Source organism: Scyliorhinus torazame, chromosome 8, assembly GCF_047496885.1.
Source record: "Scyliorhinus torazame isolate Kashiwa2021f chromosome 8, sScyTor2.1, whole genome shotgun sequence".
Classification (NCBI taxonomy): Eukaryota; Metazoa; Chordata; class Chondrichthyes; order Carcharhiniformes; family Scyliorhinidae; genus Scyliorhinus; species Scyliorhinus torazame.
The window spans coordinates 218630689-218647776 of record NC_092714.1 but is presented as its reverse complement, the minus strand read 5'-3'; the positions used below and the strand labels follow the sequence as shown (position 1 = coordinate 218647776).

At 51.7% G+C, this 17088-nt stretch overlaps 1 protein-coding gene across 1 annotated transcript in view; it reads right to left on the bottom strand.

The window, feature by feature from the left end:
* LOC140428376 (Golgi-resident adenosine 3',5'-bisphosphate 3'-phosphatase-like) overlaps positions 1-6720 on the bottom strand; it is a 65614-nt gene extending 58894 nt beyond the window's left edge. Inside the window, exon 1 of the mRNA XM_072514768.1 lies at positions 6294-6720. Coding sequence (XP_072370869.1) covers positions 6294-6614 — 321 coding nt within the window. The 5' untranslated portion in view covers positions 6615-6720. The remainder of the gene's footprint in view (positions 1-6293) is intronic.
* Between the last annotated feature and the right edge of the window lie 10368 nt (positions 6721-17088).

The following is a 17088-nucleotide window of genomic DNA, read 5'->3' as shown; positions in this document are numbered from 1 at the left end:
TGAGGGAGAAGGACCGACTGCAGATAAGAAAGGGATGGGGGGACAGACCTACCATTCATGTTACGGGATGAGAGCTAGAGGGCCCAGCCACACTACTGAGGAAGAGGATGTCATTTAACATGACAAAGAAGGCTACTAACCCAGGCGGACAGTGCGTCATGGTCAGTGGTGTCCTGGACGGGGCAATGGTGGTCTTAGTTAATGTGTACCCCCCCCCCACCCCCCCCGCAACTGGGTGACATGGAATTTGTAAAGAAGACCATGGCAGAAACCCCCGACATAGATGCGCACTGATTGATCATGGGAGGGGACTTTAACTGTTCAGGGCCCACTGAGGGACACGTCAAACCCCAAAACGGTGAAAGCGGCAAACATGGCTAGAGAATTACAGACATTTATGGTGCAGATGGGGGCGATGGGCCCATGGAGGTTCATGCACAAGGGTGAGAAGGGGTTCTCATTTTTTTCATAAGTGTACAATGTCTATATCCGTAGTGACATCTTTGTAGTCGGGAAATTGATTCTTCCGGGGTAGTAAGGGCGGAATGCTCCGTGATCAAAATCTCCAACTTCGCTCCACTCTACATGGATGTGAGGTTGGAGATGGACTGTGCGTAACTCCCCCCCCATAGAGGTTGGGCACAGCCCTCCTGGCAGACAAGGTCTTCTGCCCGAAACCACCACAGTCTATAGACAAATATATTACTAACAACCTGAAAGGGGAGGTCTCACCCACCATGTTCTGAGAGACGCTGAATGCTGTGATCAGAAGAGTGATCATCGCCTACAACAGTACCCAAGAGGCCGAAGACCATTGGTTAAACCTAGGAGTTTACCATTGGCTGTTGGTACGTAGCTCCGCCTTGACGGGCGGTGTATAAGAACCGGTGCCGTCCCAGCAGCCCTCACTTTCTGTACCAAAGCTGCTGGGGAACAGTTCGAGTCGATTAAAGCCTTCAGTTATGTTACAAACTTGTCTTTGAGTTTAATTGATCGTGCATCAGAAGGGAGGACAGCTAGACAATAACTGATCGACTCCATTCAGGAAGTAGATACTCTGAGGCCCCGACCGTAGAGCTTCTGGCAGAGAGGAAAAAGCTACAACTAGACTTTAACCCGCTATCCACCAGGAAAGCACCGCCAGACAGGGGGTATCTTCTGTGAACACAGAGACAAAGTCAGTCACCTGCTGGCTCACCAACTGAGAAAGCAGACAGCCACGAGCGAGATGGCGTAGGTGAAGGATAGCAAAGGCAGACTGGTAGCCAAAATAGGTCAACAAAGCATTCAAGGCCTTCTACCGGGGCGCTGTCTAACTCCGCGCCCCCCAACAGGGACACGGGGACGAAACAGTTCCTCGATGGACTGGGCATGCCAGTCATTGGGAACGATAGGAGGAGGGGGCTGGAAGAATCACTAGAACTGGAGGTCATGCTCAGCATCAGCTCCATACAGGTCGGGAAGGTGTCCGGAACTGATGGCTCTGTGGCGGACTTCTACAAATAATTTGTGACATCACTGGCCTCCCACTTGCAGGAGATGTTCGCAGACTCGTTTGCAAGGGAAAACTTGCCTCCAACACGAACACAAGCCACTATATCACTGATAACCAAGAAAGACAAAGGCCAAACCAAATGCAGTTTCTACAGACCCATTTCACTGCTCAATGTGGACACAAAAATACTCCCAAAAATCTTGGCTAAGCGACTGGAAAACTACATACCAGAGGTGGTCATGGAAGACCAGACGGGCGTGTTAAGGGTAGGCAGCTAACATCAACATCAAGACTGCTAAACGTGATAATGACCCCATCTGGGTAGAGAACACCAAAGGTGATCATAATAATAACAATAATAATCTTTATTGTCACAAGTAGGCTTACATTAACACTTCAATGAAGTTACTGTGCAAAGCCCCTAGTCGCCACATTCCGGGCCTGTTCGGGTAGACGGAGGGAGAATTCAGAATGTCCAAATTACCTAACAACATGTCTTTCGGGACGTGTGGGAGGAAACCGGAGCACTCTGAGGAAACCCACGCAGAAACGGGGAGAACATGCAGACCCCGCACAGACAGTGACCCAAGCTGGCAATCGAATGGGACCCTGGCGTTGTGAAGCAGCAGTTCTAACCACTGGTCACCTCCCCGGACGCAGAGTCGAGTAGAAGAACCTCATCGAGACACTAGAGTGGTTTGGGATTCACCTCATGGGTGAAATTCCTGTACAATGCTCCCATGGTGAGCATACGGACCAACACCACCAACTCTGAATAATTTGAGCTGCACAGAGGCACAAGGCAGGGATGCCCGCTGTCCCCTCTCCTGTTTGCCCTGGCATTTGAGCCATTGGCGAAAGTCCTCGGAGCGGAGTAAAACTGGAAGGGAATCTAAAGAGGAGACAGAGAGCTCAGAGCCTTACTCTATGCGGATGACCTCTTCCTTCAAATCTCGGACCCGCAAAGAAATGTGGAAGGGGTCATGAAGCTCCTGTGAGAGTTTGGAGCCTTCTCGGGCTACAAGCTCAACCTAAGCAAGAATAAAGTCTTCCCTGTGAACCCAAAAGGGGGAGGGGCAGAACGGCAGGACTACCATTCCAACTGGCCCAAAGCAAATTCCACTATTTGGGGATCCAGATTGCACAGGACTGGACATGGATCCACAAGTGGAACCCACCAGTCTGGCGGAGGAAGTTAAAAGGGCCTACCTGAGATGGGATACACTCCTGGTCTCCCTAGTGGATGGGGGGGAGGGGGGGGGGGGGGGTGGGGGGAGATGATCAAGGTGAATGTGCTGCCCAGGTTCAATGCTTCAGTTGTCTGATTTTCCACTGGCTTATCAACCACAGTAGGCATCACTCCAACCTGCGATCCAGCTATATCATTCCCCAAGATAAACTGTATTCCTGGATAAGATAGTTTCTCTATTACTACTACCACTTTACCACTCTTCACTGGACTTTCCAATCTTACCTTATATAATGGAACACTACTCTTCTCACCCTGAATTCCACATAGTACCACCTTTTCTGGCAACATTCTTCCCAAACTACATAACTCCTCATCTCTTACCATTAAAGATTGACTAGCTCCCGTATCTCTTAAAATTGTGATCTTTTTACCTGCTCCTCCTGATATACATGAGTAAACTTTACCCACGCAAGTAAATTCTTTGAAGAGATCTGGCAACTTCTTATCAATCACCACTTGATCAGACTGTTAAATCTTTTGCACCTCCTTCGCTTCACTTGGGCTTTCCTTTCCCACTTTAACAAACCCCACTGTCTTATCCTGTTTTACCACATCAGCCTTCCCAGTGCCTTTCTTCAACCACCAACACTGTGACTTTACATGGCCTAGTTTATTACAGTGAAAATATTTGAAACTTTTCATTTCTTTTCCACCCTCCTGGATTTGTTTTTTAATCTGAGGTAGACTCTCCTTATTTTCTCCCATCAGATCACGTTTGCCTCGACCACTTGAGCATTTCTCATGTCCCCAGTTTCTATCCCTCACAGGCTGAAACTGATGTCATAAACCAAACTTTGATTTATGAACTAATTAATAATCATTGCCTTTTCTGCTGCTAATCTCGCAGTTTTAACCCTCTGTTCTTCCACACGAGTTCCCATTACATCAGGAATTGAATGTTTAAACTCCTCCAAAAGTATAATTTCTCTGAGAGCTTCATACGTTTGGTCTATTTTCAAAGCCCTTATCCACCTATCAAAATTACTCTGTTTGATCCTTTCAAACTCCATGTATGTTTGACCAAATTCTTTCCTTAAATTTCTAAACCTTTGTCTGTAGGCTTCAAGCACTAGTTCATATGCACCTAAGATGGGTTTTTTCACCTCCTCATACGACCCAGATACCTCCTCTTGTAGTGGTGCAAACACTTCACTAGCTCTACCTACCAGCTTTGTTTGAATCAGTAATACCCACATGTCCTGTGGCCGTTTCATTTGTTTAGCCACCTTCTCAAATGAAATGAAAAAGGCTTCTACCTCCTTCTCGTCAAACCTTGGCAATGTTTGGACATATTTAAATAGATCCCCACCACGCCTTCAACTTTGACGCTCTTTATCACAATCCTCATCACTATCCTCAAACTGTATATTTCCTTTTAAATCCGCCAATCTTAACTGACTGTCATGTTTCATGGCCATTTTCTGAAGTTCAAACTCTTTTTCTCTCTCTCTCTTTCGTATTCAAGCTGCTTTAATTCTTTCTCATGATCCATTTGTTTAATTTGTAACTGAATTTTTGCCATTTCCAATGAGGCAGACTGTATCTCAGGCAATTTTAAATGCTTAGCCATCTTTTCACATTTTGTCACGTAATGTTAACTGCAATGTTTTTGCCAAATCTAAGAGTCTGCTTTTAGTCTCTGTCCGTAAGGTACTGCGTGTGACTGTCTCCACACCCAAAAACTTCTGAGCCTCTGAAAGAGCCATTGTCCACAAAACACTCCCTACTTAAACTGAAATACCACACCTGAAAAGCAACCACAATATGCTCACCCCTCACTGTCGTTAAGTTCACAAAGCCAATCCAATAGATAGACTTTTAACCCCCTTGAGCCCCCAATTTGTTATGGGCCAGGGTTTAGAGAACCCCAAAGTGTATCATGGAGTTCACCTGAGCCACAACTTTCAATAGATTGTGGTACGGGGAGCACATGGCCCACTCTACAGATGTGGTACAGCTGAAATGGAAAAGTATTTTTTTAAGCAAAACAATGTTTATTCTATGAACTCAAGTTAACCTTTTTAAAACATACAGTGAACATCTTAGCAACCATCAATTCAAATACAACCCCCAAAGAATACAACACTAAATAATCCTTACTTTCCTTTTAACATCCATAAGACATTAAAAAATATTTTAACAAAAGGACATCAGGTTTAAATTCACTACTGAGAACAGTTATCACTCTGAATTCACCAAATGATCAAGAGATAGTCTTTACATGGCAGAGAGAACACTACACCTTCTGTGGCAGACTGCAGCTCCAACACTGAAACAAAACCAAAAAAACAGACACACCCAAGCTTTTCTCAAAGTGAAACCTAAAAGCAGAGCCAGAGCTCAGCTACACCCACACTCTCACATCACTGCAGTAACTTTAACAGACTACCATTTCTTAAAGTGACATTCTCACGACAAAGGACAGTGGAAAGTATACCTGTGAATTGGTGTTTTTGGTTGGGCTAAGAATAAGAAGAGGGTATCTCTAAAGTATACATTGCCCACAATTAGTTAATTGTGTTTAGTCATTTGTTACAGTAAAAGACTCAAAATAGGAAACCTTGACATGTCTCTTTCAGTTATTAACTGGAAGTGCACATTTATATTCTAAAGTTTTTATGGGGATCGTAACACAATGCAGCACTGAAGCTCCAACAATGCAACAGCCCTTCAATATTGACCCGACAGTGCAACACAGCCTCAGTACTTGTAAAATGCAAAACACCCTCAATACTGACAGTCCCACAGGGCTGAACATCTGACAGTGCAGCAATCCCTCAGTACGAAGGGGGTGGTTTAGCACAGTGGGCTAAACAGCTGGCTTGAGAGCAGAACAAGGCCAGCAGCGCGGGTTCGATTCCCGTACAGGCCTCCCCGAACAGGTGCCGGAATATGGCAACTCGGGGCTTTTCACAGTAACTTCATTGAAGCCTACTTGCGACATTAAGCGGTTATTATTATTATCTGACAGTGCAGCACTCCCTCAGCACTGACCATCAGACAGTGCAGCAATCCTTCAGTACAGAACTTCTGACAGTGCAGCACTCCCTCAATGCTGAACATCAGACAGTGCAGCACTCCCTCAATGCTGAACATCGGAGAGTGCAGCAATCCCTCAGTACTGAACATCAGACAGTGCTGCACTCCCTAAGTGCTGAACATCAGACAGTGCAGCAATCCCTCAATACTGAACATCTGACAGTGCTGCACTCCCTCAGTACTGAACATCTGACAGTGCTGCACTCTCAGTACTGAACATCTGACAGTGCTGCACTCCCTAAGTGCTGAACATCTGACAGTGCAGCAGTCCCTCAGTACTGAACATCTGACAGTGCTGCACTCCCTCAGTACTGAACATCTGACAGTGCTGCAACCCCCCCCCCCCCCCCCCAATACTGTACTGAAGTGTCAACCCAGATTGTTGAGCTCCAGTGCTGAGAGGTCAGGAGGACGGGGCAGTCTGAAGAACTAGTCCGGTAAATTCCGACCTCCTGTGGGAGATAGCGGCTGTTGTGTGGAAGGTGCCCTGAGCGCCCACTCTATTACCTTGATGCTTGGGAAAGTGTTGCTGAACAAACTGCTCATCCTCCCATACGACAGCAAATCGCCGGTCGTCACCAACTCGTCGGCGCCCTCCTTGGTTTTCCCTTTGGACCTCTGGCGCAGCGAGTCGGACTCCCTCACTTCCCTCACCGCTTTGCCTCCTTCCTCGGCCGCTCTGATGGCGAGAGCCAGGAGCTGGCGGAGATCGACCTGGCTGTCCCTGTTCCTCACCAACTTGAAGTACTGGTAATAAATTACGCCGGTGAGCAGCAGGATGCAGATAAACACCCGGCTGCGGGACACACTCACCCCCATCGGAGCCATGTCCCCCCTGTCCTGTCGCCCTCTTTCTGCTCCCTCAATCACAGTCTCCCTGAGCCAGCCTGTTCATTACCCCTCACACAGACAACAGAGGGAGTTTCCTCACAAAACGAATGCGGAAGTAAAGCAGGAACAAAGTACTGAAGTGTGTGAAAGCAAACATAAATTACAAACATAACACCACTCAATGAAACGTCCCTGGTGCCTGTTACCTCGCAATGTCCGTCTCCTTTCTGAACCGGATACTGGTTAATGCAACATTTCTAGGGCACCTTTAAGATATAAAATAGGAAAAAATGCCCAAGGTGGCTTCACAGAGGCCAAGTCAAGAAGGTGATACTTGGAGAGGGTGACAATAATCCTTGTGAAAGGAGTGGGTTTTAAGCATGGTCTTAATATGAGAAACAAGGAGGATGCAAGTCGCTGGATCTCCTTGCGACTCTGACCCAGGCAATGGCTATGGTGGCCATCCATAGGATCAACAGAGCAATTCAAGTTGTGGCTACATTCTACAGCCAATTTCATGGCAGGGTTAACGCTGAAGAAGGAGCAATCACTGCCCCCCAGATATGCTTAACCCATCTGTGACCATTGAGTAGTTTATACTGGAAACAATATCATGATTTGTGATGTTTTGAGTGTTTAGTATTTGCGCCCTTCTAAAAACGGGGGCATTTTTGTGAGATTACTTTCATTTGGGTTATTCGCCCTGAGTCAACTCAGTGTTTCCTTATTCATAGAACATAGAACATACAGTGCAGAAGGAAGCCATTCGGCCCATCGAGTCTGCACCGACCCACTCAAGCCCTCACTTCCACCCTATCCCTGTAACCCAATAACCCCTCCTAACCTTTTTTGGTCACTAAGGGCAATTTATCATACCAATCCACCTAACCTGCATGTCTTTGGACTGTGCGAGGAAACCGGAGCACCTGGGGGAAACTCACGCAGACACGGGGAGAACATGCAGACTCCGCACAGTCAGTGACCCAGCGGGGAATCGAACCTGGGACCCTGGCGCTGTTAAGCCACAGTGCTAATCACTTGTGCTACCGTGCTGCCCAATTAAAAAGAGATTTGACGAGAGAATTCCAAAGAATGTTTAAAAATTTGTTTTACAAGATTTGGGCTTCGCTGATTAGGGCAGCATTTATTGCCAGCCCTAGTTGCCCTTCAGAAGGTAATGCTGAGCTGCCTTCTTGAACTGCTGCGGCCCCTGAAGTGTAGGCACACCCACAGTGCTGTTAGGGAGGTATTTTGACCCAGCAACAGTGAGGGAGTGGCACTATATTTCCAAATGGGGTTTACTTGGAGGAGAACCTCCAGGTGACGGGGTTCTCAGGTTTCTGCTGCTCTTGTCCTTCTAGGTGGTGGTGGTCATGGTGCTGCCTAAGGAACCTTGGTGAGTTACTTGAGTGTATCTTGTATATGGTACACACGGCTGCCACTGTTCGTCGGTGGTGGAGGGAGTGAATGTTTTTGGAGTGGGTAGTAATCAAGCGAGCTGCTTTGTCCTGGATGGTGTTGAACCTCTTGAGTGTTTTTGGCACTGCACTCATCCAGGCAAGTGGAGAGTATTCCATTAAACCCCTGACTTGTGCCTTGTAGGTGGTGGACAGGCTTTTGGGGATCAGGAGGTGAGTTACTCGCCATAAGATTCCTAGCCTTTGACCTGCCCAAGTAGCCACAGTATTAATGTGGCTAGTCCAGTTCAGTTTCTGATCAGTGATAACCCCCAGGATGTTGATTCTGGGGAATTAAGTGATGGTAATGCCATTGAAAGTCAAGGGGCGATAGTTAGATCCTCCCTTGTAGGAAATGGTAATGCCTGGCACTTGTGTGGCGTGAATTGTATTTCCCACTTGTCAGCTCAAGCCTGGATATTTTCCAGGTTTTGCTGCATTTGGCCATGGACTGCTTCATTATCTGAGGAGTCGCGAATGGGCTGAACATTGTGCTGTCATCCGCAAACTTCCTCACTTCTGATCTTCTGAAGAAGGGAGACCGCCAATGATTGAAGCTGAATATTGTTGTGACTCGGACACGAAGCTGAGGAACTCCTGCAGTGATGTCCTGGGGCTGAGATGGTTGACCTCCAACCACCACAATCATCTTTCTTTGTGCCAGGTATGACTGCAACCAGCGGAGAGTTTTTCCCAATTCCCATTGACTCCAGTTTTGCTAGGGTTCCTTGATGTTATACTCGGTCAAATGCTGCCTTGATGTCAAGGACAGTACTGGGCGTGATTCTCCACTCCCACGCCGGTTGGGAGAATCGCCTGGGCCGCCAAAATTTACCGCGACGCCGGTCCGACGCCCTCCCGCGATTCTCCCAAGCGGCAAGAACGGCCCCATCGAGTTCCGCGGGCCGCAGGCCGGAGAATCGCCCGAGACACCCAAAACGGCAATTCTCCGGCACCCCTGCTATTCTCAGGCCCGGATGGGTCGAAGTCCCGACGGCGTGACCCCAGTTCACGTCGTCGCCGTTCACACCTGCTTTTTAAAGTCGTCAGCCAGTCGTGCTGGCTGACGCTGAGCAGGGAGGAGGGGAGCGGACTGTTGCCCAGCTCCTGGAGACCGGGTCGGCTTCCCCGAGAAGGCTGTGGCCAAAGGGGGGGTGCGGGAGAGTGTGCAGGTGGGGGGGGGGGGGGGTTGCGGGAGAGTATGCAGGTGGGGGGGGGGGGCACGGGAGAGTGTGCAGGTGGGAGGGGGGGCGGGAGAGTGTGCAGGTGGGAGGGGGGCGGGAGAGTGTGCAGGTGGGAGGGGGGTGAGGGAGAGTGTGTAGGTGGGGGGGGGTGCGGGAGAGTGTGCAGGTGGGAGGGGGGGGCGGGAGAGTGTGCAGGTGGGGGGGGTGCGGGAGAGTGTGCAGGTGGAGGGGGCGGGAGAGTGTGCAGGTGGGAGGGGGGGCAGGAGAGTGTGCAGGTGGGAAGGGGGTGAGGGAGAGTGTGCAGGTGGGAAGGGGGTGAGGGAGAGTGTGCAGGTGGGGGGGGGTGAGGGAGAGTGTGCAGGTGGGAGGGGGGGTGAGGGAGAGTGTGCAGGTGGGAGGGGGGATGAGGGAGAGCGTGCAGGTGGGAGGGGGGTGAGGGAGAGTGTGGGTGGTATTGTCTATCCGCGGATGCCACATGTCAGCTGCCCTGATATGGCAGGACGGTGACGAGGACACGGCTGCAGGTTGCGTGTGGCTGATGGGCACAGGCGAGTGGCACACTGGTGAGCAGTACGGTGTGAAGTGACCGTTGGGCGCAGACAGTGACCAGGTGTTAGGCTGGCTGCGTATCTGCAGCGCGACCAGGCCACCGGGGCACACAGGTATCCCATGCAGCCCGGCTGGCGAGGTGTGGAACAACCTCCATGTAACATGTCGTTATGACTATGATTTAGTGGCCATTACTGAAACATGGTTAAAAGATGGTTACGACTGGGAGTTAAATATCCAAGGGTATCAGACTATACGAAAGGATAGAATGGACGGTAAGGGCGGTGGTGTAGCTTTGTTGTTTAAGGATGGCATCCGGCAATAGTAAGGGATGATATTGGTGCTATGGAGGACAAGGTTGAATCAATTTGGGTGGAAATCAGGAATAGTAAGGCGAAAAGGTCACTGATAGGAGTAGTCTATAGGCCACCAAATAGTAACAGGATGGTAGGGCAGGCAATAAGCAAAGAAATAACGGAAGCATGTAGAAATGGTACAGCGGTTATCATGGGAGATTTTAATCTGCATATCGATTGGTTTAACCAGGTTGGTAAAGGCAGCCTTGAGGAGGAGTTTATAGAATGTGCCCGGGATAATTTCCTGGAACAGTATGTAATGGAACCTACAAGGGAACAAGCGGTCCTAGATCTGGTCCTGTGTAATGAGGCAGGATTGATTAATGATCTCATAGTTCGGGATCCTCTTGGAAGGAGCGACCACAATATGGTGGAATTTAAAATACAGTTGGAGGATGACAAGGTAAAATCAAACATTAGTGTTTTGTGCTTAAACAAAGGCGATTACAATGGGATGCGAGAAGAACTAGCTAAGGTAGATTGGGAGCAAAGACTTCATGGTGAAGCAGTTGAGGAACAGTGGAGAACCTTCCGAGCGATCTTTCACAGTGTTCAGAAAAGGTTCATACCGACAAAAAAGAAAGACGGTAGAAAGGGGAAAAATCGACCGTGGATATCTAAGGAGGTGAGGGAGAGTATCAAATTGAAGGAAAAAACATACAAAGTGGCAAAAATTAGTGGGAGACTAGAGGACTGGGAAGTCTTTAGGGGACAACAGAAAGCTACTAGAAAAGCCATAAAGAAGAGTAAGGTAGACTATGAAAGTAAACTGGCTCAGAACATAAAAGCAGATAGTAAAAGCTTCTACAAATATATAAGACAAAAAAGAGTGGCTAAGGTAAATATTGGTCCTTTGGAAGATGAGAAGGGAGATTTAATAATAGGAGACGGGGAAATGGCTGAGGAGCTGAACATGTTTTTTGGGTCAGTCTTCACAGTGGAGGACACAAATAACATGCCAGAGACTGATGGAAATAAGGATATGATAGGTGAGGACCTTGAGATGATTGTAATCACTATGGAGGCAGTATTGGGCAAGCTGATGGGGCAAAAAGGTAGACAAGTCTCCTGGCCCTGATGGGATGCATCCCAGAGTGTTAAAAGAGATGGCTAGGGAAATTGTAGACGCACTAGTGATAATTTATCAAAATTCACTAGACTCTGGGGTGGTCCCAGAGGATTGGAAAGTAGCAAACGTGACACCACTGTTTAAAAAAGGAGGTCGGCAGGAAGCGGGTAATTATAGGCCGGTAAGCTTAACTTCGGTTGTAGGGAAAATGCTGGAATCTATCATTAAGGAGGAAATAGCGGGGCACCTGGAGGGAAATTGTCCCATTGGGCAGACGCAGCATGGGTTCACAAAGGGTAGGTCATGTCTGACTAATTTGGTAGAATTTTTTGAGGACGTTACCAGTGCAGTAGATAACGGGGAGCCAATGGATGTGGTATATCTGGATTTCCAGAAAGCTTTTGACAAGGTGCCACACAAAAGGTTGCTGCATAAACTAAAGATGCATGGCATTGAGGGTAAAGTGGTAGCATGGGTAGAGGATTGGTTAACTAACAGAAAGCAGAGAGTGGGGATAAATGGGTGTTTCTCTGGTTGGCAACTTGTAACTAGTGGGGTCCCTCAAGGATCAGTGTTGGGCCCGCAGTTGCTCCCAATTTACATAGACGATTTGGAGTTGGGAACCAAGTGCAATGTGTCAAAGTTTGCAGACGACACTAAGATGAGTGGTAAAGCAAAAAGTGCAGAGGATACCGGAAGTCTGCAGAAGGATTTGGATAGGTTAGGTGAATGGGCTAGGGTCTGGCAGATGGAATTCAATGTTGCCAAGTGTGAGGCTATCCATTTTGGGAGGAATAACAGCAGAAAAATTTAAACGGTAAGTTGTTAAAACATGCTGCTGTGCAGAGGGACCTGGGTGTGCTGGTGCACGAGTCACAAAAAGTTGGTGTGCAGGTGCAGCAGGTGATTAAGAAGGCTAATCGAGTTTTGTCTTTCATTGCTAGAGGGATGGAGTTCAAGACTAGTGAGGTTATGCTGCAATTGTATAGGGTGTTGGTGAGGCCGCATCTGGAGTATTGTGTTCAGTTTTGGTCTCCTTACCATGGAAAGGACATATTGTCACTGGAGGGAGTGCAGAGGAGATTCACTAGGTTGATCCCAGAGTTGAGGGGATTAGATTATGACGAGAGGTTGAGTAGACTAGGACTGTACTCATTGGAGTTTAGAAGGATGCGGGGGGATCTTATTGAGCCATATAAAATTATGAAGGGAATAGATAGGATAGATGCGGGCAGGTTGTTTCCACTGGTCGGGGAAAGCAGAACTAGGGGGCATAGCCTCAAAATAAGGGGAGGTAGATTTAGGACGCAGTGTAGGGGGAACTTCTTCACCCAAAGGGTTGTGAATCTCTGGAATTCCTTGCCCAGTGAAGCAGTTGAGGCTCCTTCTTTCAACGTTTTTAAGAAAAAGATAGATGCCTTTCTAAAGAATAAAGGGATTCGGGGATATGGTGTACGGGCCGGAGAGTGGAGCTGAGTCCACAAAGATCAGCCATGATCTCATTAAATGGCGGAGCAGGCTCAAGGGGCCAGATGGCCTACTCCTGTTCCTAGTTCTTATGTTCTTATGTTCTCTGCCCCCCACCACCCTCCTGCAGGTCACCATGTATGCCAACCAGACAGCGATGTTTACTGCCGTGGTTGGAGCCGCAGCTCTGCAGTTTGCCATCCGGCAGCGTAGAGTCGGACGGCCTACAGTGGCTGCAGATGCAGCGGTTGCCGGTGCAGCAGACGGGATGGCTGCGGAGTGGCCCGTCGTCGCCGCGCAGGCCGTAGGCTCTCAGGACCCGAATGTACAGGGGGATGCCGAGGGGAACATTGACCGCCAGACGGCGAGGAATGCAGAGGAAGTGCTTGGGGGGAGCAGGAGGAGGAGCAGGTGGAGCAGGAGGATCTACTGATGGTGGTGCCAGGGTGCCACAGGCGTCCAGCAAGGCCGAGGGTGTACCGTGACAGAATGTCGTTCGAGGCCCTAACGGGCATCACATGCAGGAGGAGACTACGGTTCAGCAGGGAGACGGTCGCACATATATGCTAGCTGGTGGTGCACCTCGCACCACGTGGAATGGGAGGAGGACACGCGATACCAGTCTCTGTCAAGGTGAAGGTGGCCCTAAACTTCTATGCAACCGGTTCCTTCCAGGCGCCAAGCGGGGACCTCTCCGGGATATCACAGGCATCGGTCCACAGGTGCAACAGGGCCATCACCGACGCCTTGTACGCCATCGCGGACAGGTACATTCAATTCCCCGAGGACCGAGCACAGCAGGAAGCACGGGCACGTGGATTCGCCAAGGTGGCCGGGATACCGATGGTCCAGGGTGTCATCGATGGTGTGCACGTCCCCATGCGCCCGCCTGCAGACAGCAGGGACGTGTTCATGAACAGAAAGGGCGCATACTCCATGAACATTCAGGTGGTGTGCGACCCCCACATGAAGATCATGCACGTGTGTGCAAAGTACCCCGCAGTGTGCATGACGACTACATTCTGGCACAGTCGTTCATCCCCGCAATGTTCGATGGATGCCCCCCCGGCTGAGGGGCTGGTAGCTGGGCGACAAGGGCTATCCATTGAGGTCATGGCTGCTGACGCCAATACGGAGGCCTCACACCAACGCGGAGAGCCTATACAACGAGGCACATGCAGCGACCAGGGGTGTGGTGGAGCGGTGCTTCGGGCTGCTGAAGATGCGCTTCAGATGCCTGGGCCGATCAGGAGGGGCCCTGCAGTACCAACCCGACAGGGTCGGTCGCATGGTTGTGGTCTGCTGTGCGCTGCATAACATTGCCATGCAGAGGGGAGATGACCTGGTGGAGGAGCCGGAGGGAGGACCCGACGGCACCGGAGCCAACGCAAACGAGGGGGATGGGGAAGAGGAGGATGCGGAGGATGAGGATGATGGGGCGCATCAGGGTGGGGGAGGGGCGCAGGACGCAGACATTGCCCGGCAGCTTGTTGCGCCCAGGAGGCTGCGCGACGGCACTACCGCGGACAACGGGCATGCAACGCGTTGGTGGCCACATGGTTCACTCACTATGGGGGTGGGGTTCGCTGAACACTGCCACTTGCACCGTCACTCCTGTACACGGGCACCACACAGCACCCAACACCTCCCCCCCGCCCCCCCCCCCCCCCATCCCCGCACCGCGTTCACGGCAACAATTCCACATCACTTTACCACTGCGGCACTACGGGATTGCACAACATTGATGATTGGGTAAGCGGGTGTGATCAGTGCCATGTTGAATGATGACAGCCCGCTCTGCGATGAGCTGTGTGCTCAGATTCGCCAGCCGAGGTCTGACTCATGGCTATAGCTGAACCATGCCCTCCGGTGGTCACAGCCTTCGTGACGGATATTTCACCACATGCCCGTGTGGGGTAGCTGGCGTCAGTGTACCGAGGACAAAGGTGTCCGATTATGGGGGGGCGGGTGGGGGGAAAGGGTCACCACATCCGGAACCGACCTTGAACAGCTTGTATACTACAACGCCAATCAGGCACCCTCCCGAGCCCCCTGGCACCGGACATAGCACACAGTCTTACAAGTCAAATTTAACAGTGCGTTTATTCTTGTGGTAAACATAGGTGCCCTACCCACTACAACTAGACTGTGCCCTGCACCCGTGCCAACTTCTTACGTGCCTAACGACTTTGCATTACGGGCCCTACCACTACGTCTAGGTGTGTTCCCAGATGGTACAGCACGAGTGGAGGTGGACTGCCCTTCGACATGGCTCCCCGTCGGCACACGTTTCCTGGGGCGGCCCGGCTTCGATGGGCCAGGCTGCTCTGCGGGCGTGCTGGATGGCGTGATGCCACCCTGACCTGCCCGCTCCCCACCAGATGCGCCAGGGACGGAACGGGGGGAGGCAGAGTGTACCGGGACGTCCCTTGGTGGAGCTACCGGGACGGGCCCCAGAACCTCCTCCTCCCTCGGGGAGCCCGGGGAATGTTCACCGAGACGGGGCCCAGGGAGTGCCACATTCCTGCCAAGGTCTGTGCGATCTCGACCTGTGAGTGCGCGACGCCATCCATCACGTGCGCCAGGCGGTCAATGCTCTCCGCGACTGACTGCTGGGACTGTGCCATCGCTTGCGGGGACCGGGCCATGGCAGGGTGAGACTCAGCCAGGGCCCGGAGAGCGGCGGCAATGTCGTGTTAACTCTGGCGCATGGCTACCTGTGAGAGGGCAGCCCGCTCCTGGGCCATGGATGACGCGTGCACGTGAAGCCCAACGCCTTGCAGAACCTGACCCATGGCCAAAACCCCTTCACCCATTGCCTCCACCGCGAACGCCACCCGTGCGGTGCTGGCCTGGGTGGCTGCGATGAGCGACACCACTCCCTGCTCCTGGACGCGGAGAGACTCCTTCAGCTGCGTGTGCAGGTCCTGGAAGATGGCCCTCATCCCGTTACTCAGTCCCTGGGTGTCCATACGCATCGGTTGTCCGGGTGGGTCAATTACATCCAGGAACCCGGGAACCGTCTGGGTGGCAGCTGGTTGCTGGGCCTAGGCTGCCCTCCGACCGTCCAGCCCCTCGGCTGCTCCAAACTCCACCTGCTGTACCGGCTCGGCTGTGGGGTGCGCACCAGACAGTGACCCGGGAGCCTCATCACTTATATGCCCAGCCGAGGTGAGTGTCTCTGCGATGGTGAACGGTGTGGGAGACAGCAGTGCCGCAAGCTCGAGGTCATCATCTGTACAGAAGTCTGGTGTGTATTGGTCCCCCTCATGGCCCGGCGCAAGCTCCATGCGGGCCATGTCGTCTTGAGTTCGATCCAGCGGTTGTGTGGCCGTGATATGGGCTTCGGCATTACTGTCTACCCTGTGTCCCTGACTAATGTCTGTCCCGGAGGTCTCAGCGTCCCGGTCCTGTGTCCCAGACTGTGAGGTCTGCCCTCCTGTCCGACCAACTGCCAACCTCTGGCGTGCGTCCCTGGGTGCAGTTGCGGTGGGTGGCGTTGCGCTGCTTCCTGGGCGAGACGTCTCTGAAGGTTTCGCGGGTGGCCCTGGGGAACGTAAAGATTCGGGGTTCGTTAGACACAGTGGCCCGGGTGTATGGTGGTGGTGGGTGCACAGTGTGAGGGGGGATGGGATCTGGGGGTGCAGTGGCCAGAGTGTGAGGGGGGATGGGGCTGGGGGTGCAGTGGCCAGAGTGTGAGGGGGGATGGGATCTGGGATGCAGTGGCCAGAGTGTGAGGGGGGATGGGGCTGGGGGTGCAGTGGCCAGAGTGTGAGGGGGGATGGGATCTGGGGTGCAGTGGCCAGAGTGTGAGGGGGGATGGGGCTGGGGGTGCAGTGGCCAGAGTGTGAGGGGGGATGGGGCTGGGGGTGCAGTGGCCAGAGTGTGAGGGGGGATGGGATCTGGGATGCAGTGGCCAGAGTGTGAGGGGGGATGGGATCTGGGGTGCACTGGCCAGAGTGTGAGGGGGGGAATGGGATTGGGGGTGCAGTGGCCAGAGTGTGATGGGGACGATGACGGGTTGGGGGTGGAGAGGACATGCAGGGTTCTCTCACTTGCTTCTGCGCCTCCGACCTGGCATGGCGCGACCTGCCGGGTGGCGGATCCCCCAGCGAGGTCCAGGGCCCTCTGCTCGTGAACAGTTAGGGGGTGCAGGACCGGAGAACCCCCTCCGGTTCTCATGCGCGGGGGGGCGGATAAACCATCACCATTTGGCGGGTATCATCAGGGCATGCAGATATTGACAACATTGTTGCTGGTTCAGGAGACAGCACGCCATGGGTTCGCTCCAGGGGGGTCCCGGAGCTCATGTAGGTCGAATAGATAGTTGGGCACCGTGACCCCCCCCAAACCCCCCTGACCCCCCCAACATCGCCCCTGATGCCCCAG